This window comes from Electrona antarctica, assembly GCF_951216825.1.
Source record: "Electrona antarctica genome assembly, chromosome: 20".
NCBI classification, from domain to species: Eukaryota; Metazoa; Chordata; class Actinopteri; order Myctophiformes; family Myctophidae; genus Electrona; species Electrona antarctica.
In genome coordinates this window covers 3,462,286-3,486,897 of record NC_136801.1, presented here as the reverse complement: position 1 = coordinate 3,486,897, position 24,612 = coordinate 3,462,286, and the positions used below count along the sequence as shown (strand labels likewise).

Here is a 24,612-nt window from a genome sequence, read left to right as displayed (position 1 = left end):
CAAAGATGCCAATGGTCTGTTGAACTGAAGCATTACAAATATTACTGTTAATGAAATATCATAAATGGGGTGGTATCGCATTGGCACAGACTGGCATACTCGCCGATACCTGCAGTGCACCGTAGTGCAGTGTCGACTAATGTACAAATTTACAAATACACTCCTGGTTTTACTGTGTGTAGCACGGCCACTGAATGCCTCTGAGCCAGTGTGGCTAACAAATTAGATTGACACATTTAGTAATTTGTACTGAGGGACAGCCTCTCTCCCATGTTTGACTCTGTTAATTACATTTTGTGAAATTCATGTGCCGCAGATGAGCTTAAAAGAAGTCCTTCACAGTGTGGGAACATGCACACTTTATAGTAGCCTAAACTTGTATAAGTAGAAAGATGTCCTGAGCATGAAGAAGGCTAGCTCTGGTCCATAGCCTTCTACTGCTTCTAGAAGGCTATGGACCAGAGCTAGAAGAAGGCTTGCAGCCACCAGCCTACAGTGTGTGTGTGTAAAACAATCAGGACAAGGGAACCAAAACAAAGGGTAACATAACCCATTTTGACCTGAGATCAGATTCTAAAAATGTCTGTTTGAAAATGACAGTTTTCTGAAAAAGCTATGTTTCTATGTCAGTCATGTAGATCTGCTATTTTTCAATAGCTAAAGCATAACATAATGCTAACACCAAAAGGGGTTCCCGCCCAAAATGGGATAATTAACTATAAATGCACCAAGTCTCTGTACGTCTCACGTCTATCTGTAATCCACGTAACTCGAGAACCGTTCGCTGCACCAACTTCAAATTCGACACACGTGTTTCACACACAGCCCCACAGGGAGTGGGAGCCCGGTGTCGAGTCGGTCGGACCCACGGTTGTCCAGAACCGCCACAAAAGGCCTCTGCCCGTGGCCAGACTCCATATTTGGGCATGCCTGACAAAGAACTGTTCTGACAATCATTCTGACGTCTGACTCCATATTTGGGCATGCCTGACAAAAACTCCATATATGGGCATAAAAGGGACACGGACATAATATCTGGGTGGGGCATGCATTTCCAACTTGCATCGTTCCAAGTAGGCCAGTGCCCAACGGGCACCGCTGTAGAGGCTCCCAACAGATAAGGGCGGCTGTGGCTCAGGAGGTAGAGCAGGTCGTCCAATGATCCCTGGGTCGGCGGTTCGAATCCCAGCTCCTCCTCGTGTCCACATGTCGAAGTGTCCTTGGGCAAGACACTGAACCCTAGGCCCTTTTTGAAACCAACTCCTCGCCACTCACCCTACACACTTCCACTTGGTTTGAGCATAGATATATAAATAATAGAGACAGCACTGGGATTCCCATCCCATCCAGTGCTGTCTCTATGATTGATATATCTATGCTCAAACCAAGTGGAAGTGTGTAGGGTGAGTGGCAAGGAGCTAGTTTCAAAAAGGGGGCTACATTGCCTCCAATGAGTTGGTCGGTGCTAGCTCGCCACCATTGGTGTGTGAATGTGGGAAGTGAGGACGCTGGCGTCGACTGTTCGCCGCTTCACCTCCCAATGTATGAATGAATGAACCATTGTAAAGCGCTTTGAGCACTTGGAAAAGCGCTATAAAAATGCAATTCATTATAATATCTGGGTAGGCCAGTGCCCAACGGGCACCGCTGTAGACGCCCCATGGGCAGTGCGGGCACCGCTCTAGTTTGTTTAAACTTTAAAGAACAGAAATGTAAAGAAACTGGCTGCTATAGGCAACTCGATCTGTCTACCAAGTATACCAACAAAGGACTGCAGCTTATATTGTCTGTCAATATTATTATTTTAGCAGGTGTGTGTGTGTGTGTGTGTGTGTGTGTGTGTGTGTGTGTGTGTGTGTGTGTGTGTGTGTGTGTGTGTGTGTGAGAAACTAGTTCTGCTTAATTAAAAAAGGCCTACACTCAAATGAACCATTGCGTGACGAAACGCTCCATCATGTGTAGATTAGTGATTATCATCACCACGTCCTGTTACCAAAGATCAATTTGTTTACAAGAATTACATAGTTTTCATTTCAATGGCACTCTCTCGTGAGTCAGTCAGGCATGCACACAGTTCTCACAGGGCCAAAGAATGCACTGCTCCAGGCAACATGAGCAGCCTTTTACAATACAAAGGCTCCTCCATACATAGCAGCACAACTATTTACAACCAACAACAACAAATGATTAAAACGCATGGTTGCAGTTACAGTAGCATAGCGTACCGATCCTACATTATGATCAAAAGACAAGAGTATAGGGAGAAGTTTAACATTATTCAGGTTAACTGGGAAGGTGTTCGTGCAAAAGAAAAAGACCAAAGTGCATGTCTCGTGCACATCGGTATTGGTATCTGCGAGTGTGCCAGTCTGTGCCATAGACTAGAGGGACTCTGTGCACACTGTGCACTAGCTCTGACCCATAGCTCTAATGCGTCTAATTCATTTAGACTCTAAATGAAACTCATTAGAGCTATGGACCAGAGCTAACTGTGCACGCACGGCTGGCACGCAAGTGTGTGCGTGCAGAGAAAACTCAGGTACGTAACTATAGTCTGTCTTGGATGATCGCCTGCCCTGGAAACTTTTAACTGAACTCACCTAAGCGTTTCCCGTTCTCCTGCGCAATCTTTCTCACGTGCTCTTGGAATAGCTGTTCCTGTGACTTGGTCCTCTTGGGACGCTTATGCAGACACGACATGTTTCGTGATACCCGGAGGCCAGAAAGATGTCTCTAATGTGCCCGCTTTCCCCTCTGGAAACGTATGTATAGTTTCTCCCGATATGTACCGGTATGTAGTTTCTCCCGATCGCCTCGCGGGGCGTGTCTACTTGGGTAACTAACAGACAGTACTTCCAAGTTCTCTCTCCAGGTCTTTGCAAGCAGCAGCACGCAGCAAACATTATGCCCAGCCAGCCGACAACTGTTATTTAGATCTTTAATCCTATACCCTGCTACTGTGAAAGGATTTCATTTAACGTCAAAAGGAAGAAAGTCGTCTCATAAGCAAGTTATGATGACTCGTAACTGTTTTGGTGTCAATAAAACTGCTTGGATTTAACAGAATAGACATTCACCGAAGAAACGAGCAGTAAGTACTGTATAGCCCAGTGAATAGCTAGGCCTACAGATAAGTCACATTTTGACCACTGCCTTAGGGCTACTCAGTGGTCAGAATGTGATTTACCTGCCTGCAGGCACCTGTGTGGCTGTCTCTTCATCACAAACAATGGATATTGCAAGTGCAACAGCGCCACCCCATGGAAGGGTTATGTATGAAACTACAATCAATGATCTATTGCTACAGTTTAGGATTGTTCTTTGAAAAGTAAGCAGCAGACTCCCCTCTCTGCTCTGGTCCATAGCTCTAATGCCGTTGCATTCATTAGAACTATGGACCAGAGCTAATTCCCCCCCAGATTTGTACAGTAGCCTACATTAACAACATCATATGGCCTAGCCTACCTGTAGAATAGAAATGTTGAATAATTTCAATAACCAGCTATTGTTGACAAATGTATTTAGCTCAGGTGATCATAGACTATATGGAAAAGCTATGGTCAAGATTATTGTCTCCGCCAGGTTGAAATGCATGGTCAAGACTATGTTTCGCACCCTGTTATTATTTTACAAAAAAAATCTGAATATAGGCTACTGTTACTAAATGAGTAACTGCAGTCAAGTTTGACAGCTGCGTGCGTCACACACATAGGCTATTGTTCATGTTGATTCTACAAGCCACTGATGCCACACACACACACACACACGCACGCACACACGCACACACACACACACACCAAACCCTCCTAAACATTTTGAGGAGTATATGAACTAAGATATTGTAAATAAGACGGATAAGAAAGATAACAAAAGTAATTAGCAATTAATAAAGTGCATGCTTTACTGCGCGTAAACTGCGTATTGCGCACTGGTCTGCTGCTGTCAGTGCTGTGGAACAAAATAAAGTACGCACGTCGTTGTGTAACTTTGATTAAATCGTCTTCATGGGTAAATCTCTCTGGTGGTGACATTAATCTCCAGTCTGCAGTGCCAGTGGTGCCACCGATAGACTCACCATGTTTGCCCGCTGTGCCGTTGGATTCCATTCTGTTGTGGATCAGTCAGAAGTAAAGCATGCGTTGGCGGCTAAACTCTCCGTCTCCTCCTAGTTGCGCTCCAAAATGATCCGGTACACACACCCAGGTCCAATGTTGACTATTGGTAATCAAATGGTAGCCTTTTTCTTTGCCCAGTCTCAGGATATAGCCTAGTATACTTGTTGTGCACTGCGGACTTCAGTTAGTCCACCTCTGAGCCAACCCAGACAGTATGCAGCAGCAAATGCCAACCCATCGCGCTCTTATGTGCCCTCAGTCAGTCCACACCCACCGCTACACCGGTTTGACAAGTAGGCTACTCTATTTACTCATGACTTTGATTCGGCGGTCTAGCCACACGACACGAGGCTGCACCTTTTGCAATGGACTTCTGAGATTGACAGTATCGTTTGGCTACTGCTAGCAGCCTATAGCGCATTTAACACTGTCTGTTAAGTCTGGCACTTAACTGTAACAAACTATCTAGAATGTGGGGCGTTTATTATTAGGTCAATGTCATGGTGGGTGTGCATTTTCTGTCATGGTATAGCCTATATGCAAGTCTGTCATGTATACTTGGATATGTCTGGGGTGTTTCCTTATTATTGACTTCCTTGGGTAACCTGAGATGGACCTGTGGCTGGCAGCTCTGGTTTATAGGTGTGGACTCTCCTCTCCTCTTCGTGCTGTAGCTGTACCTGTCTCACCCATTAACCACTTAAACCCATTTTGACTTGAGATCAGATTCTAAAAATGTCTTCTACATCCTGACAGTTTTCTGAAAAAGCTATGTTTCTATGTCAGTCATTCTTTGATTTTTCAAAAATAGCAGATCTACAAGCTGTAGCGCGCCACTCGGTGGCGCGCTATGAGCTTGTATTTTTCAATAGCTAAACTATAACATAATGTTTAAAACACCAAAAGGGGTTCCCGTCCAGAATTTAAAGATTGTCGGGTGTAGGCTTCTCATAAATCACATCACAGTGTCTGCAATTTTTACTACGATATGGGGGTTAGTTAGAGTACTAGGGTATTGCAACAGTTATAGGCCATCCCAGAATCCCAGTTATTTGAAGAATGGGGAAAAAAAGATAGTAATAAAGCCCTTCAGCTTTGTCTCAGTAATAGCAAATATTAAAGGGCAGTATGAGCAATTTGTGCCGCTGTCCCGTGGGGACGCGCGACACCATCACGGGACAGCGCGGCACAATTTGCTCTAATACTGCTGTTGTAAGTAGCATCCTATAGTATCAGTCTTCTATAAGCAACTCATAGCTTAGAGAGCAGGTGTTGGTTGTAAGTAGCATCCTATAGTATGTCTTCTATAAGCAACTCATAGCTTAGAGAGCAGGTGTTGGTTGTAAGTAGCATCCTATAGTACCAGTCTTCTATAAGCAACTCATAGCTTAGAGAGCAGGTGTTGGTTGTAAGTAGCATCCTATAGTATAAGTCTTCTATAAGCAACTCATAGCTTAGAGAGCAGGTGTTGGTTGTAAGTAGCAGCCTATAGTATGTCTTCTATTAGCAACTCATAGCTTAGAGAGCAGGTGTTGGTTGTAAGCAGCATCCTATAGTATAAGTCTTCTATAAGCAACTCATAGCTTAGAGAGCAGGTGTTGGTTGTAAGTAGCAGCCTATAGTCTTCTATAAGCAACTCATAGCTTAGAGAGCAGGTGTTGGTTGTAAGTAGCATCCTATAGATCAGTCTTCTATAAGCAACTTGTAGCTTAGAGAGCAGGTGTTGGTTGTAAGTAGCATCCTATAGTATAAGTATTCTATAAGTAACTCATAGCTTAGAGAGCAGGTGTTGGTTGTAAGTAGCATCCTATAGTATCAGTCTTCTATTAGCAACTCATAGCTTAGAGAGCAGGTGTTGATTGTAAGTAGCATCCTATAGTATAAGTCTTCTATTAGCAACTCATAGCTTAGAGAGCAGGTGTTGGTTGTAAGTAGCATCCTATAGTATAAGTCTTCTATTAGCAACTCATAGCTTAGAGAGCAGGTGTTGATTGTAAGTAGCATCCTATAGATCAGTCTTCTATAAGCAACTTGTAGCTTAGAGAGCAGGTGTTGGTCTGCTGTTGTAACTAGCATCCTATAGATCAGTCTTCTATAAGCAACTCATAGCTTAGAGAGCAGGTGTTATGGTTGTCATGCAAATGTCCAAGGAACTCCTATAGCTTAGAGCAGGTGTTAGGATGCAAATACAGTAGGAAGTATTTTCTAAAACTACTAAACCAAAGCAACAACTCAGAGCAGGTGTCATCATACGTATGCTCCTGGTCCATATCATCTTTAAGATAATAATAAAATAAACCTTTTGGGCTTGGTACCACCAGGGACCCCCAGGGACCTTTTGGGCTTGGTACCACCAGGGAACTACACTTATAAGACACACCACTGATACAGTTTTAAACTTACTAGCCATAGCAGTAATACAATCTTCTATATTGCAACTCATATAGCTTTGAGTGCAGGTGTTAGTTGTCATGCAAATATATGTCCAAGCAACTCGTATAGCTTAGACTAGAGCGGGGAAGTCATTTTAAAAATTTAAACCAAAGCAACAACCCGGAGCAGGTGTCATCATACACATAGGTGTAGTAGGTGTACACATAGCAGGTGTACACTAGCTTAGACTAGAGCAGGTATAACTACACATAGGAAGTATTTTTAACATTTTAAACCAGGTGTCATCAATCATACACTCCTGGTCCATATCATCTTAATAATAATAATAATAATCATAATAAAATGAACCTTTCAGGTCTGGTACCAGGTGGATTTCGTGTGTATTAAACTTCAGAATTTGTTGTGTAATACTGCCTGGTGTTATCATGTTTTCCACTCTCCACGCACACGACTCAACTGAATCATCATTTACCAACCCTTTGGGGACCTTTGAATTTGAGCTAAGACACACCACTGATGCAGTTTACAAACTGACTTATTTCATTAACTTCTGGGGTTCTTAAAATAACTTCACTGCATTTTCACTAATCTCACTTTGTCCAGTTATGGTCTCTAAAATGATACCGTTCTTGCCTTTTGGTGTTAGCATTATGTTATGCTTTAGCTATTGAAAAATAGCAGATCTACAAGCTCATATCTACGAGCTTGTAGGTCTGCTATTTTTGAAAAATCGAAGAACGACTGACATAGAAACATAGCTTTTTCAGAAAACTGTCATTCTTTCAAACATTTTCACTAATTTCACTTTGTCCAGTTATATGGTCTAAAAATGATACCGTTCTTGTTTTTATTTGGTGAGACTCCTTTAGTCCTTTGAGAAACACTGCTTTTGCTGCATATATTTGGCACACAGACCCGCGGCGGGCCTGCTTCATCAGAATGTGAGCAGACCGAGACAGAACCATGGAGTACAGGAGCCTCCTTGTGCTTCTGTATTACAAGACTCTGCCAGCCTGTTCTGTCCGACGAACTCTCGTGCTTGGGGTTAGGCCTTGTGAAATAACAGTCTTGTTTGGCAAAAACCACGAGGAACTACAAAGTGAACTCAACAATTGCCTCTTTGAGTGACCCACTTGAGCACATCATGAACATGATGTGAGTTAGTCAGCAGAGTCAAGTATTCTGTTCCCGCCCGGTGTTGTGTACGATACTGAATGCCCTAACACACATTGCAGAATCATTGTCTTTTCTGCATGGCTGTACATGTTGCCCAGAGGTCTTCAATTACAGAGGATCTACGTTTTACGTAAAGGTTATTAGTGCACAGCTAGCCCACACATCATCACCTATAAGTGTGTTGGCAATAGTTTTCAGACACACCCGGTTAAACACCATGGCACTCATTCACAGCCGGTGAGACTATTCTTCTTCTTGCATGCATACAATTCCACCAATGCAGGATATATACACTTTAAACATTCTCTGTTCTCATGCTACTTTCAACATGGACGTTGCCCTCCTCCACGGTGAGAAGTGAAACATGCTACAGTTTATAGGTATTTGTGATGCCAAATATTCTCCCATCAAGCATGTTGCATCTAGCATTTCAAGTCCGCCTCTGGCTTATAGGCTACTGCATTAGGCTGACTGGCAAGCCTGCACAGAAAGATCATCCTATTATAATGTTTTGCCAATATGCCAATATTAATAGTATAGGCTAGAATAGAAGGTCCAAATTACTTAAGCATGTATACAAATGTATTAATGTATAAAAATCGTTTGAAAATAGCAGATCTACAAGCTCACATGTGAAGTTTTCAGATAGCCTACCGTAATTGTTGAGGACTAATATTTGCCTCTCAGAATTAGTGGAGTAGAAGTTAAGTTGGTACAGTACAAAATGGAAATACTCCTGTAGCTACTGAGTAAAGATACATATAGTTACTTTACAACACTGGTTAATTACAATCCAATAATATGATTATGAAATAGGTATTGCATTCTGCCAAACTTTTACCTTTGGTATTCACTGTAAGTATATATACTTTCTGCAGGACTTGTAGCCTACTTCTAATTCTGAAACCTTTTTGGGGCGGGAACCCCTTTTGGTGTTAGCATTATGTTATGCTTTAGCTATTGAAAAATAGCAGATCTACAAGCTCATAGCGCACCACTCGGTGGCTTGTAGGTCTGCTATTTTTGAAAAATCGAAGAACGACTGACATAGAAACATGGCTTTTTCAAACAGACATTTTTAGAATCTGATCTCAGGTCAAAATAGGTTAATACATACTTCAATCAATCAAACAAACAAACAAACAAACAGCAGTATTTCTACATTGTTGTATTGCTACTTGTACTGAAGTAGCCTACTGTACAACAACTGACTAATTCTTCCACAATTGGTGAAGGGCCAGGCAAGCCCTTTTCATGTTTATCTCTTTCCTATGGCATGTGCCTTTAAGAGACCGTTGCTATGGCTACCAAGTGTCTACAATCATGGCTGACACGCAACAAGAGGGTGATCATTTAAAATGCCCTACTACAGGTTTGTTTGAATCTTTGCTACTTGTGTCTAAGCTATTTAGTAAAAATATACAATTTTGACTTAATGCACATAATGCATAAAGTTGCAGTTATAGCCTATTTCTTTATTCATTGTAGACCAAATACCTCCATGGTTGTGTGTGTGGGGGCTTAGTGCTAATAAATGCCTGGTTGAATGATTGTCTCTCAAACTAATGGTTTAAGATAATTCTATTTGCTATAATGTTTATTTATTTATTTATTTGACAGGGACAATGCTCATTAATCAACATTTCAGTTTTCACTTCCATGTAAATGTGCCAGAGTTAGCCATAAGCTAATTTACATCTGTAGTCCCTGAGCAGGCTCTTAAAATGGTAGTAAAACTAAACATACAATGACACATACAGTACAATACAATGCAATACAATACAGATAAAAGAAAGCCAGAGTGTGTAGTGTGCCAGCACACAGCACCATGCGTTGATGCCATGTGTGCATATGTGCCAGCACCCAACACTATATCCATACAAAAACACAATACAATACAGTACAATACAGGAACAGATCAACATGGTACAGGGGACAGAACAACTGCAAAGTGAAGTGGAAAATGACACCGGTGATGAATACTAAATAGTGCTGTGTTCCTAAACACTGTAAAGAGCTAATAATAATGAAATGCAATAGCCTAATATGAGTGATGGAAATACTATCTCTGGGACTGTGCTAATATGCTTGTAGTCTACTTTACAGCAACCGTGCTGGAAGAATCTGAGACAAAACCCAAACCAGGGTTTGATATGTCCATGCTCCGCCATAGACCGAATTCAGAAAAAACACAGGTTAGAATCACACAATTACTTTCTGGTTATTTAAAAAAATATTTATACTGGCAAACATTTTCTTTGCAGCTGACCGTCCTAACATTTCCTCTCCATCATTCACACAGGATGTTTCTCATGTGTTGGCCAGCATTTTCAAGGACCTTTACACAACAGAGGTCATTGGAAGAGACATGTCTGCTAACCTCGCCAGGACGAAGAGGGGAGGCAGTGACTACCATGACAAATATGTTGAAGAACTCCAGCAGGTACAGTGTGTACAGTTTTTGTTTTAGACTAGTCATTGGTTAGACCAGTCATTAGTCCTACAACTACAACCTCAAACCCTCACCCTAAACCTAACCTCCCACGGGGCAGCACACCTAAACCTAACCTTAACCCATGTCTAACCAATGACTAAACTAAGTATGCACCCCGTAGTTCAGGGTTGCCCAGACCTTTTTGACTTGAGAGCTACTTTCAAAATGACCAAGACAATGACAAGATCTACCCACCAAAAAATATGATCTCATTGCTGAAAATATTTTAAAGAACATGACAAACATGGGAAATATAGGGGGGGGGGAAATGAAAATAGTTTTTGTTTTTGTTTTTGTATGTAACTTTCTTTCTTTTCAAAATCTTTTTATTTCCTTTTTATAACAGTATGGGTGGTCACAGGTTCATAGAAAAAATAAAAATAAAATATCAGATTTTAGTATCAGTGACTGAGGTAAACAAACGTACTGTATAAATCACAGAGATCGTGGGCAGACATAATGAAAAGACTGTTAGTGCAAAACATGCCCCTTCAAGATAAAATAAAAACATTTTCTCCCCTTCTAGTCCCAATTTAGTATAGCCAATTCCCAATTCCCCAGCCTCTCTACAAGTACTCCATCTCTGCTAACCCCCACAATCAGTCATTGGGAGGGTGAAGAAAGCCTCGGGTCTCCTCCGATACCCGGGCCATCAAGCCAACATCTTCTTTACACCCGACAGTGAAAGGTCTCACTAGGGGGGCGTAACGCATGTGGAGGTACACGCTATCCCCCCCACCTCCTCCCTCCCCTGAACAGGCGCCCTGACCGCTTGTGGGGATCATCAATGCAGCGACAAAGATGAGCCCTCCCCATTCAGCTTCCCACCCGCGAACACGGCCAATTGTGTTCGTTGGAGCGCCCGGCCAAGCCGTATGCACCATGAAGGCTAAGCTCCATGGTGGTGGGCAGGAACTTTAACCGTATGTAACTTTCTAATGTTACTGATATTTGTGCTCAACTCTTGAAAACAAAGTATTCTGTTGTGGGTTAATAGGCCATTTTTTTATGTCAATCAATCAAGTCACCTTAATTCAAGTGTCAGATGCCAAATTATATATATTTTTTAATTTAAATGATATATGTTTTAGGGCCATGTCATGTGGTCTACCACCTGCACAGCCTTTGTGATCTACTGGTAGATCCTTTGGGCACCCCTGGTGTAGTCCATGTAGCCCAGTGGTTCTCAAAGTGGGGTCTGGGGACCCCCATGGGTCTTTGACGTGATTCCAAGTGGTCCCGATACAAGCTCATAATGTGTCACATTGTGACACATTGGGAGCGTGTAGAGCTTGTAGATTGTAGATCTGCCATATCATTTTTTTTATTTCTTTTTTTACAAATATTGGCAAATCTTTATGGGTGTCAAAATCCTTTCATTTGTTTTCTTTCAATAATTGTATTTTCCTTTTTCACACATTACCTTGACTGATACATGACTCACCTATAAAACAGACAACATTTAACCCTATCACAAACTAACATGCATACATACATCATCTTCTTCTCAATACCCATAGCCATCAAAATCATAAACCCCTTGTATATATGAGGATTCTGTCCCTTTGGTGTCACTCCCAAGTTTGAAAACCACTCTAACAATATTTCAGCATAGTCTTCTCCAATATATACTACAAAATCTTTTCAAATGGGGATATGGCCTAATACTATAGGTGGGGATCCTTGACATGGACATGTTTGAGAACCACTGATGTAGCATAAGCATACCTAATACCTATCAAAGACAATACTGTACATTTTACAATGTAAAGCAGTGGTTCCCAAAGTGGGGTCCGGGGACCCCCAGGGGTACTTGAGGGAGTTCCAGGGGGGACCCAGCTAAATGATAATTTGTAACCAAATGGACCCTTATGGGTCTGTAACTCAGAGAGTGTACAAATGGAACCAAATGGACCCTAGCGGGTCCATTTGGTTCCATTTGTACACTCTCAGAGTTAAATTAACAGTGGTTTTACAATATAAATTGGGGGTACCATAGATAGAAATGCCATTAAATCGGGGATCCGTAGCATACTGCGTGTGAAACTGGGGGGTCCATGAAATTAATATGTTTCGGAATCACTGCTAGAGCCGTAAAAATCCTCCCTTATCGGGGTCACTGGCATATGTTTTCAAATGGGGGGTCCGTGGCCTAATAAATGTTGATTTGGGGGTCCTTGACACTACTACGTATGTGTGGATTTTCTTACAGGCCCATACTGAATACACCCAGCGTATAAAAGAGGCAGATATGCTGGAGAACCATATCATTCAGGCACGGCTTTGTGCCACAGCCACAGAAAACCACGTGCACGAGAGAATGTTAGAGGAGGTGGGAGAGACTTATGAGCAGCTGGGGATCCTTCCAGGTGAGATACAAACTGACTTATGGATTCATGTACAGTTGGAGGCCATCGATATTGTCCTTTTCTTTTTGCTGAGTTTTGCGTGATCTGCGCAAAAGGACAGTTAACCCATTTTGGGCGGGAACCCCTTTTGGTGTTTTAAACATTATGTTATAATTTAGCTATTGAAAAATAGCAGATCTACAAGCTCATAGCGCGCCACCGAGTGGCGCGCTACGAGCTTGTAGGTCTGCTATTTTTGAAAAAACGTGAAAATATTTATTTCAGAAAACTGGAGGATTTAGAAGGATTTTTAAATTTTTTGAGGTCAGGCCTAAATGGGTCAAATGATAAGGGACAATATCGGTGGCACCCAACTGTACTTTATAGATAGATACTTTATTTGTCCTTTCGGAAATTTGTTTTGTGCACAGCAGTCATCAGGATATACATAAAACATATGGAAACAAACAGATCTCACAGTCATAGTTCCAAGAGGCATCACATCACACTTTATGCACGGAACTGAGACGGGGCCTGCTTGTTCATAAGTCCTATACTTATGGGAACAAACGATCTTGAGGCCCTAGCCTGCGGGGAAGGGGCCTCAAGGATTATATTGATCTCCGCTGTAAATGTACTGTACGATACTATAGTACACTGCCTAAGAGTTGTATCGTAGTGTGCTGTATCAGTATCACTGAAGATATTTGGGAAGAAGAGACAGCTGTGGTCTATATGTGTAATTTATTTTTCATTTGCTGCTTTCTTTCGTTTTAGGGATTTTAGCTGTTTTCGACAGGGAGGGGCGGCGGCATTCGAGCATGGGGCTAAATATGTATTTTTTTACAAAATATTATGGCGAATTCCTTTTTTATTATTTACTATAGTCCTAACTAGACCCCAAGAAAGCCACAGAAGATCATAGGATCTACTGAATGTGAAGGAGGCCTACTGGGGGGAAGCCACACTGTGTGTCATAGGCTCAATATGCAGTTTGACACATTCAGTAGATCCTGTGATCTTCTGTGGCCAGATGTAATTTCTTGGGGTCTAGTAGGACTACAGTAAATAATAAAAAAAGAAATCGCCATAATATTTTGTAAAAAAATACATATTTAGCCCCATGCTCGAATGCCCCCGCCCCCCTGTCAAAAACAGCTAAAATCCCTAAAACGAAAGAAAGCAGAAAATGAAAAAAAATTAACACTCATCTTTTACTTTTACTACACTTGTAAAATGACTTATACTGGATCTCTTGTCCACTAGTCCCTTCCTAACATTTTAGTCTAGTTTTTATTTGTTGACAAAATTGTCAATACATTTAGCTTAGTTTTAGTCATAATAGCTTAGTTTTCATTTAGTTTCCATTTAGTTTTCGTCAGTGAAAAAAGGTAGTCGTCGGACATTTTTCGTCATAGTTTTAGTCGACGAAATCAACACTGCTCCCACCGCCACCCCAGCACCGCCGGTGGGCTCTGCTATTTCTGTTTCCCATGGGGGGGGGGGTTGTTGTAGTATATCTTCCTGCTCTTAATGGTTAATGCTGGTTGTATAATTGTGCCGAGCAGGGACGAAGAATGTAGCAGAGCCGAACGCCAAGTTATGCACACGTATTCTCATTATTTCTTTTTATAATATTTATTTTATTTGGAAAAGGCAGTACAGTATAGACAGCATTTCTATGTATACATAGGACACAAGTGCAATTCCCAGGAATTTTTTTTCACCCCTCTTCCCTCCCTCATCCCCCCTCCAAGTGGCTCCAACTCCAATGTCTCTGTATAGTCCTGGCTTTCTTCAGATGGACTACATATGGCATCAAGTCAACACTTAACAGGGGCAACAGGGCAACATCACTTCAGAGTGTACATTTCAGGAGAAAAAGAACGTATTCTTATTCTATAATAAATATTTGTGACGGATCTACAAACACACATCAAGTTCCGCTGTGTGCAGATGTTTGCCTATTTTTTGCCAAATGCTTGCTCGCCTATTATGACTATTAAAAAGCTTCTGTCATTTCATCCCTTAATTCTTCAGCCAGATCAGCGTTTGTGAGGTGTGTGGACAACGATCTTCTCAAAAGGAACAATCTGATTTGTCCCCAGGACTACCAGACGAAGCCAGCTCCACTCGTGGAAGCACCCGCAGGTCGCTGCCTCGCTTTATATGACATATAATTTGTAATATATTGACTAACGTCCCTATAACATTGATTAACTGTTTTCTTTTGTCCTTTTCAGTGACGTCCGACCCTCACTATGCAAATCCTACTTTCACTTACGAAATGCATGTTTGCAGAGAGCCTCAGGATGACGATTATACACTGATTCCGGGGGCAGAAAACGCCAGCCTTAACCAGGAGAATTCAGAGTCCACCCTGACCCTGGAGGCTAGCTCAGACATTGACATGAAGGGTAAAACACCCAGTGAGGTGAGCAGTCAAGATAACAGTGACTAAGTATCTATGTAAACTATAGTATGTATAGTTTACATAGATACTCCACTGTTACGTTCTTAGTTTACGCATGATTCATGATAACTACTTTTTATATATGTGATGTATGCCATGCTTTTGTTATTGCTTAATGTAAATCGCTCTGGATTAAGAGCGTCTGCTAAATGCCTAAATTGTAAATTGTAAATTGTAAGTTTCAAATTGATTAGAAAACATCATGCATAACATGAATTATGATGTTTCTTACAGGTTAAAGAGAACCAATGTAAGATAACATTTAAAAAACATCAAACAGTAACACGTTTCTAAGAATTCTGGTAAAAGCTTGAATATTTTGGGCAAGACGTAAAAATTAAGTGAGACACTACAGTATTAAATGGAGGGCAGTCAGTTGTTTCCAAATCTATATTTCACCTCCCTTGCATTTCAGGAACCTACCCGGGTGCGTGCCAGGCCAAAGTGGGTTAATAAGCCGTGTACAACGAACATGGCAGAGAAGAGTCTGAAGGACCGACACCGCTTCTTGCTCAACCCCCGATTCCGCCCCCCGAACGTGCCAGCGGGAGGGAAGTCCCTCGTCTTCCCTCGCATCAACAGAGCTGAGAAGCCAGTGGAGGGGAAGGACTCGCTGCTGGATCAGAGGTACTGTAACCTGTGATGAGTCCCCACTGACAGGTAGTACCCCCCCCCCCCCCCCCAGAGAGGACGTATAGGGCCTTAGTCCTACTCCTCCTCCCAGCCAACACTCCCCACTGACAGGTAGTTGTCTCCACCAGGCCGAAGGCATGGGGAGAGAGTATGTTTTGCACTCTCCGGCACCGTTGGCCAGATCCATGCCAAACCATGCACACACACTCCCTGGATGCCAACGACGAACCTCTGCCCCAAATATTCCTCAACGGCCTGTTATAGCGCCACCATGAGGCCGATTTAGGCAAAACACATTTCTGTAGATAAATCGTACACATTTTATCCATACATCACACAATTCGGTATACACTATCTCCATAGTCATGTGATCAACACGGATCTGCACAATTTCCCATCTTCCATCCTGATTGGCTAAGATTGGCTTCCAAAGCTCACATAATTGGTCCGTTTCGAACAAAATGCCACAAAGCACAAACACAGTGTCCAATTTCCATGAAATTATACATGCACATTTCCACTAGGCCCAGGACGACATGCCACAATTCTTTTCCCAAATCAGCCTCACAGGGGCTCTATAACAGGCCAATTCCTGTTTTTACCTATAACTGCATCGATCTGTATACAACTTATGTATGCGCACTCCCTAGAGGCCATGGACATTTTCCCTGCATCCCTCCACATCTGCCGGTTATAGCGCCACCATGAGGCCGATTTCTGCAAAACACATTGTTTATGTTAGTCGCACAGATTTCATCCAAATCTCACACAAATCGGTACACATGATCTCTGTAGTCATGTGATCAAGACGAGCCTGTTAGATTTCTCAGATTCTACACTGATTAGCTAAGATTGCCTTCCAAAGTTTTCAGGAGTAGCCCGTTTTGTACAAAATGCTGCACATGTCCTGCTCATCCAGAATTCTATCCTCAAAGATCCTATGAGTGATCTGGCTCTGCATTTCCTCAACAAAATGAAGAAAATTGTTGGAAGAAACAAACAAACAAAAAAACAGGTTTATATTACTCCTAAACATTTTGCCAAACATCACACACACACTCCTATCCTCCTGGTGGAGACCTGTGCCCAGAAGGGCACTTTTTCTAGTTTTTTGAGTGGTGCAAACCACTCCAACAACTGGCTTTGTACCCATGTACCTGTGTTCGTACCAAAAAAATGAGCATGGTTACTATGGTCACTCAGTTCACACGGGTGTGATTTTAAAAAAAAAGAGCAAAGCAACTGGACTAAGCATCAGATACTTGTTTACAGCCAGGCCCGGCTCATAGAACATTTCATGGTAGTGGTTCAATGCCTTGCTCAAGGGCACTTCAGCGGTGGTAATTTTAACGTGCCGGTCCGGGGATAAGAACTGGAGACCTTCCGGTATCAAGACCGCTCCGCAAACCGTTCGGCCACCGCTGCCACTGGTTACTATTAGCATGGTTACTATGGTCACTGACATTACATCAGACCACAGCTGATCAGTCTATATAAGACCTTGCACCACTCAGTTCACACGGGTGTGATTTCTATATTAACCACTTGAACCCTAGCGTCTCTATTCTGAGGGGAACTTTAGCCAAAAATAGCCGATCTACAAGCTCACAGCACCTCGCAGCGCGAGTCACTGATCATAGTGCTGGAAAACTATTCTATGAAGCTATAGGCTCAATTTATGTAACCTAAATAGCACTTTATGACATAACAATCTATAGTGTATACACTTATAGTTTCATTATTATATAGATATTCCACTGTTAGGTTCTTAAGCTTACGTATGATTCAGGAGGACTGTTTTCATGTATTTGATGTATTACCCTGTTTTTTGTTCTTGCTTACTGTAAATCGATCTGGATTAAGAGCGTCTGCTAAATGCCTAAATTGTAAACTATCTTAATCTTTATCGTATTTTAACCTTAATCTGCAACACAATTCATATAATATGTAGTGGGGGGTATCTTCTTCATCTCTCTCTCAGCTAAGAGGGGGGGGGGGGGTCCTTTAGCCTGGAACTTCTGGCAGGGTTACTCTGCTACACGGAACAATGTTTTTGATGCTCAATACAGCTATAGCCCTTTTACCATCAGTATCATAGTGTCTATGACAGGGGTGGGCAACTTTGACGATGGCGAGGGCCAATATATTTCGTAGCAAAAATAGCCGATCTACAAGCTCAAAACGCCTCGCAATGCGACGCGTTTTGAGCTTGTAGATCGGCTTGTAGATCGGCTATTGCTATATTTTAATTGAAAACCTGATCTTTTTTTCAATTTTTGAATTGGAATCCTGAAAAGTAACCTTTTCATTGAATTTCAAATGCATTTAGTTATAGTTATGTTAACTTTATGAACTGTTAACATAACTACATTGGACATAACTACATTGGACACAAAGACAATAACATTTTATACTAGTCATTAAGCACTAGTCGTGAAGTAATTAAACGGGTTTGGAATTGCGACAGCTGAAATAAGTATTCTGATATTAACTTGAGGGCCGCATTAAGTGAAGGTGGGGGCCGCATGTGGCCCTCGGGCCGCCAGTTGCCCACCCCTGGTCTATGATGATCCAATCATGACATATTGACATCACCACCATGGGTCATACAGCATATCATATGAAAAGGGTTTCATATGTACAGAACACTTGATTGAACACAAAAGGTAATCCTTCTCTCGTATCGCTACCCAAATACAAGCAGCCTTTCCCCTTGTAGTCTGAGCAGTGGCACACCTTTTGTGCCTAAGTAATGATGTGTAACATGATCGTGACAGTAATAGTCCCAGCACGATGTCATTTCTCCTACCGCAGGCAAGTTCCTCCTCATCGTGTTACCTCTGGTGTTGTAATGATGGGCACATTATCCCATTTGGGGCGGGAACCCCTGTTGGTGTTTTAACCATTATGTTATACTTTAGCTATTGAAAAATAGCAGATCTACAAGCTCGTAGATCTGCTATTTTTGAAAAATCGTGAAAGTGGGGCGCAAACCTTTATATATTCTTTCAGAGCGAAAATTATTTTTTCAATTATTTTTATTGATTTTTCCATTTTATGACAAAGACAAGACAAAACACAAACAAAAACAAAAACAAAACAAACAAAAAACAAAACAAAACAGACAGCTCAGCTCAGACACATTGTGGAACAAAGGACAGTTATAAACATACCCATTACCTACATCGAACCAAAAAATTAAATACAAAAATAATATACAAATGGACACATTCAGTTTGGTCTTGAAAGTCTAGATGGGTTAACAACTCCAGAGAAAATTAAAGAAAATAAAAGAGCGAACATTTTTAACTCAAATCTTTGCTTCTGGGAGGTGGTCCCTGAAACAACATATTTTCAGATGGGGGTCGGCGGTCAATTTCATATATTTTTGGGGGTCCTTGACATATAGTAGTATAGTTTGAGAACCACTGACATAGAAACATAGGGTTTGTCAGAAAACTGTCAGGATTTAGAAGACATTTGTAGAATCGTTCCCAGGTCAAATTGGGTTAAACTGTATCTGACCTATAGTTGTAATGATGGGCATATTATACTGTATCTGACCTAGATTATAGCAGTTGAGAGCTTATTTACACTAAATAAAAAAAGTCAGTTTCCCATTTGTTCCTCAATGTTTTTTTGGAAGATGGAGTGGAAACATTTTCTGCTAAGTTGTTCTCTAAAGGTGCTCATAGGAGATATACAAAGTGTCAATAGTACTCACGGATCAAATGAGATCAAAACATGTGAAAGGTCCTGAGTGCCCAGATTGTCTGTTTTTTGTTATTGTTTTTTTTTAGTGGTGCAACCACTCCAAGGAACAGAAATGTCCGTGTTAATCTGTGTGTTAATGTGTGTGACTATGAGTACCAGTAGGGGCAAAAGTGGCGCTGTTGTGCCAGAAACAGAGAGAGAGAGATAGTGCTGCACTGTTGCCTGCTAATGAGAGAGAGAGCGAGAGAGAGAGAGAGAGAGGGCAGGGGGAGAGGGGAGAGGGGAGTTGCACCACTCAGTTCACACGGGTGTGATTTTTTATTTATTTATTAATAATCGTCTTATAAAAATGAGATACTATAGCATGAACACTAGACCACAGTATGCCACAGCAGCATTTCACTGCACACATACTTGTGTGAAGCATGTGAGGAATGAAATCTCCTCAATCATAAATCTATTCATATAATCTTGATGAGTAATGGTCCCGAGACTCCATTATGAATGATGTTTGTTGGTATCCAGGCCAGACACAATGCAACGTCCCAATACATGGAGTGGAATCGCTGGCGTCAGACAAAATGTTAGGACCACAACAATCTGCCATCTGACTGTCACATTTTCTATGTCCTGCAAGCTTCTACACAATACACTCTTCATAGTTTGTGTGTGCGTGCGTGCGTGCGTGCGTGCGTGCGTGCGTGCGTGCGTGCGTGCGTGCGTGCGTGTGCACAGGTTCGCACGCTCGCACACACACACACACACACACACACACACACACACACACACACACACACACACACACACACACACACACGCAAGGATTATTATTATTAATGATAGTCTTTATTTGTCCCTGAGAGATATTTCATTTCACAAGCCTGTTCAACAACACAATAACATAAAGACAACACATATACAGGACTGTATACAACCAACATATCAGTGAGGCAGTTAGTTCAGAGCTGCAGTGGCTGCTGATTGGACCAAACGGCTGAAACCAACCTTTTCCCATGATGCATCTCAAAGTTCCATAACTCCACCCCAGAGTGAATGATTGTAAAGTGACGGTTGAGGAGATGATCAGTGTCATTTACCATAGTGAGTGCGAAGTCGTGTGATGGTTTATTATTCATATCAGAATGTGTGTAAGGCCAATAATGTGGGAATTTAGGAAGACCAATATCTATAAAGATATACTAGATATACTGTATATCAGGGGCGCCCAAAAGGTAGATCGTGATCTACCAGTAGATCATAAAGCCTGTGCATGATAGGTAGACCACATGCATGGCCCTAAAATATGTTATTTAAATGTAAAAAAATAAAAATAAAAATAATCTGCCACTTGTATTAAGGTGACTTGATTGCCTGTTATACATGCAAGAAAACCCTACCAATTCAAAATGTTCCCTCTGTATTTCCCATTCCAAGTGCGTTAGTCTTATATGTAACGCCATCGCCACTATTCCAAAGCCACTCAAGGACATTGTTCAACTATTTTCAGCAATTGGATAACATTTCTTTGGTGGGTAGATCTAGTTGAGCTTGTCATTTTGAAAGTATAGTTCTCAAGTCAAAAAAGTGTGGGCACCTCTGCTGTATATGATGCCAGAAACAGGCTAGGTTTACCTCACCAGCTTGCTTTATGATGTCTTAAAGTATAAACTGAAATGTACTTTACTAAACTAAATTGATTTTACTACCTAAATTGACCATACTAACTAGATTGACTTTCAAATGGATCTACTATCTGCTCATGTCCTGCTTTTGGCTTATATGTCAATCCAATCCTCCAAGCATATCATTGCTACAAATTATTTGCAAATATGATGTCCTCTCTCCACAAAGACGGGGTTTGGACACTGATGAAGAGAGGCCTTCTGGCTGCATAAACAAGGCCTTCTGGCGGCATAAACGAGGCCTTCTGGTGCATAAACGAGGCCTTCTGGTGCATAAACGAGCCATGTCATGGAATCAGGACACTGATGAAGAGAGGCCTTCTGGTGCATAAACGAGGCCTTCTGGTGCATAAACGAGCCATGTCATGCAATCAGGATATGGTTCATAAAGCTAGGCGTTCGTTCTCCAGTGGTAGAAGAAGCACATACCCAGGAAAAGCAGCGAATATATCAAAGTAAAAAAAATACTCTGTTACAAGTAAAATGAAAAATAAATAAATAAATAAATACAAATATACCTACAATACCAAAGTAAAAGTACTCAAATTGTTCAAAATGTGTCAAACTGTTTCAAAAATAGCAGATAGTTTAGATCAGTGGTTCCCAAACCTTTTCATGTCAAGGACCCCCAAATTGACACTCATTAGCCCGCGGACCCCCATTAGGAAATATATGCCAGGGACCCCCATAAGAGAAGATGTTTACGGCTCTAGCAGTGATTCTCAACCTGTTTAATTTCAAGGACCCCCAGTTTGATATGAATTAGTCTACGGACCCGCATTTAATGGCATTTATATCTCTGGGACCCCCAATTTATATTGCAAAATAAATGCTATTTTAACTGAGAGTGTACAAATGGAACTAACGGGTCCATTTGGTTCCATTTGTACACTCTCTGAGTTACAGACCCATAAGGGTCCATTTGGTTCCAAACTATCATTTAGCTGGGGACCCCCTGGAACTCCCTCAGGTACCCCTGGAGGTCCCCGGACCCCACTTTGGGAACCACTGGTGTAGATATCATAGTGTCATAATAGATAATTGTCATACTTATTCAGAAGAAAACCTGGAGACTTGACATTCAGTAAGTGGTTGTTATGATCAAAATAAGAACATTATAATGGTGTGTAGAACAGAAAATCTAAAATTTGCCACGGACAAGACCAAGTCTTTTCCACTGACACATTTGTCCGTGTACGGACATGTTGGTTGTGACCCCTGACCCCTGTACTTTCCACCACTGAGAGGGTTTAAGTTAACAAAGAGGCCGATTCTTGTTGCTACTGAGACACTGTTGACCACAACTCTGGTGGCGTATGTTATTCTCCAGCTGTGTCTTGTCAGCATGCAGGGACGGCTTTATCGCTGCTGAGAAAATACCCCCGTGAATGCTACATACGTCTCTTTGTGCATTCTGCAGCACATATTGTGTACAATTTGTTTTAATCTGACCCTTGACATTCCTTCCCTTATTTTGGTCAAACTTGTTATGTTAACATTGGTTGCATTGAATATGTGTACGTGTCAAAGCTTAATGTAATTAAGCTTAATTCACATCAGCAGCCATGCATGACGGCTATATATGTTTTTTTCCATGTGAAGAGGGGTGTGTGTGTGTGTGTGTGTGTGTGTGTGTGTGTGTGTGTGTGTGTGTGTGTGTGTGTGTGTGTGTGTGTGTGTGTGTGTGTGTGTGTGTGTGTGTGTGTGTGTGTGTGTGTGTGTGACTGCTAAATAATGCACATGTATGATGCATTTTCCATGTTTACCTGTGTGTGTACTGTATGTGTGTACATTAGTATTCATTAGTTCTTGAATGGCATCATTTTAGGGGAAACGTGCTGCCTTTCATTCAGTCCATTTATTTTATGGTGCCAAGGCCCACTGCAAAGCCACCACTTAAGGGATTAACAAGATTTGATTTTCAATACATACCTGTAGTATTAAATGCATTAAAAATGCTATTCATTCAACATATGAGAGCACGATAGCCATGGAATTCCTGCCCTGTTACATGCTATCTCCCTTTTCCACATTTTGAAACAATGTACTGTTCACAAACCTGTCTGTAATTTCTACTAGCCACCTTTTAATCCATTTTGGGCGGGAACCCCTTTTGGTGTTAGCATTATGTTATGCTTTAGCTATTGAAAAATAGCAGATCTACAAGCTCATAGCGTGCCACTCGGTGGCGCGCTACGAGCTTGTAGGTCTGCTATTTTTGAAAAATCGAAGAACGACTGACATAGAAACATAGCTTTTTCAGAAAACTGTCAGGATGTAGAAGACATTTTTAGAATCTGATCTCAGGTCAATTAAAAGAGGAGATTTATATTCCACACTTAAGGGTTAGAATGTTCCTTTTGCAACAACCAGCACAATGAGGAGGATATGGGGTGTTGATGCCACAGTCATATTCTTCTGGAACAAAATACATACCGGTAAATAAAAATGTAATTATAACTTATACAATTGTGGTGGTTGTGTTGTGTCTCTCTGCTCTTCTATTGAGTGCAGTTTAGTATACAGGAATAGCTTTAAGATACAGTTTCCATCTTTCATTACTTGTTATTATAACAAGATCTCTTTCAATGGTGTCTTTTGAAATGCTGGAGATTGATTCACATGCTGTGATACAAATCTATCATGTGAAATAAGTCTCTTCGAATCAGGGGGTTGATTCATAATTGTGTTAAAAGAAAACCTGAGGGAGGTGGAGTAGATTCAAAGTTTGATATCTTTTTGCTATTTTGAGACTTTTTTGGGGGGCTAATTTAAAAGGCCCTGTGCCGAATTACTGAGCTTACTGACGGAAATAAAGAAAATCAGTAAAATAATTCAGTATAATGAATAAATAACGTTGCCCCGTAAGAATAGAGGGTATGCGCATAAAGTGAATGGCACATCGAGTGGCAAAGTGAGTTTAACATTGTTTAACATTGTTTAATGCAAGCATATTGGACTTTCTGTTTTGATGTATGGGCTGTCAAGGCCAGAAAGTAGTTTTTTGCCATCAGTATAGGCGATCCCGCATAACTTCCGGGTTTGATGATGATGTCACGTGCATACCCTCTATACAGAAACTCAACCAAAGACAGTGGTCGTCTGGTCGATCTATATTGCCAAAAGAAGTTAGGGGAGAAATGTTGAAATCACCTGGGGTATGGGGGCAGTGCGGGCAGGGCATTTGGTCAAACTGAGGGGGCATGGTGGCCATGGCTGTCATGGCCTCCGTGAAATCACCTGGGGTATGGGAGCAGTGCGGGCAGTGCTTTTGGTCAAACTGAGGGGGCATGGTGGCCATGGCTGTCAGGCCTCCGTGAAATTGCTGCCCTTTTGGAGAGTGTCGGTTTGGAATGCGTGTTGGCTGGTGTGTTTTCACAAAGTAATACATGCAGGTAATATGGGCGTGTATCCCACTTTATAGTACTGTACCTCTTATATGCATTACCTGTGTGATTATCTTTAAGACTGAATGCCCTGTTTCGTTTTTTGTCTCCCTGACAGCTCCACAAACGAGCCTGTTCCCGTCTTTATAGCAAATCCACCAGTAGTGGTCTTCACTAGCTATACTGTCGGACAAGTG

The 24,612-nt window shown here is 41.6% G+C and overlaps 1 protein-coding gene across 1 annotated transcript in view; it reads right to left on the bottom strand.

Annotated features, from left to right (window-relative positions):
• Positions 1 to 2,709, bottom strand: part of plcd1a (phospholipase C, delta 1a) — a 49,144-nt gene extending 46,435 nt beyond the window's left edge. Inside the window, exon 1 of the mRNA XM_079489220.1 lies at positions 2,601 to 2,709. Within this exon, the coding sequence (XP_079345346.1) occupies positions 2,601 to 2,700 (100 nt within the window). The 5' untranslated portion in view covers positions 2,701 to 2,709. The remainder of the gene's footprint in view (positions 1 to 2,600) is intronic.
• Positions 2,710 to 24,612: the final 21,903 nt, after the last annotated feature.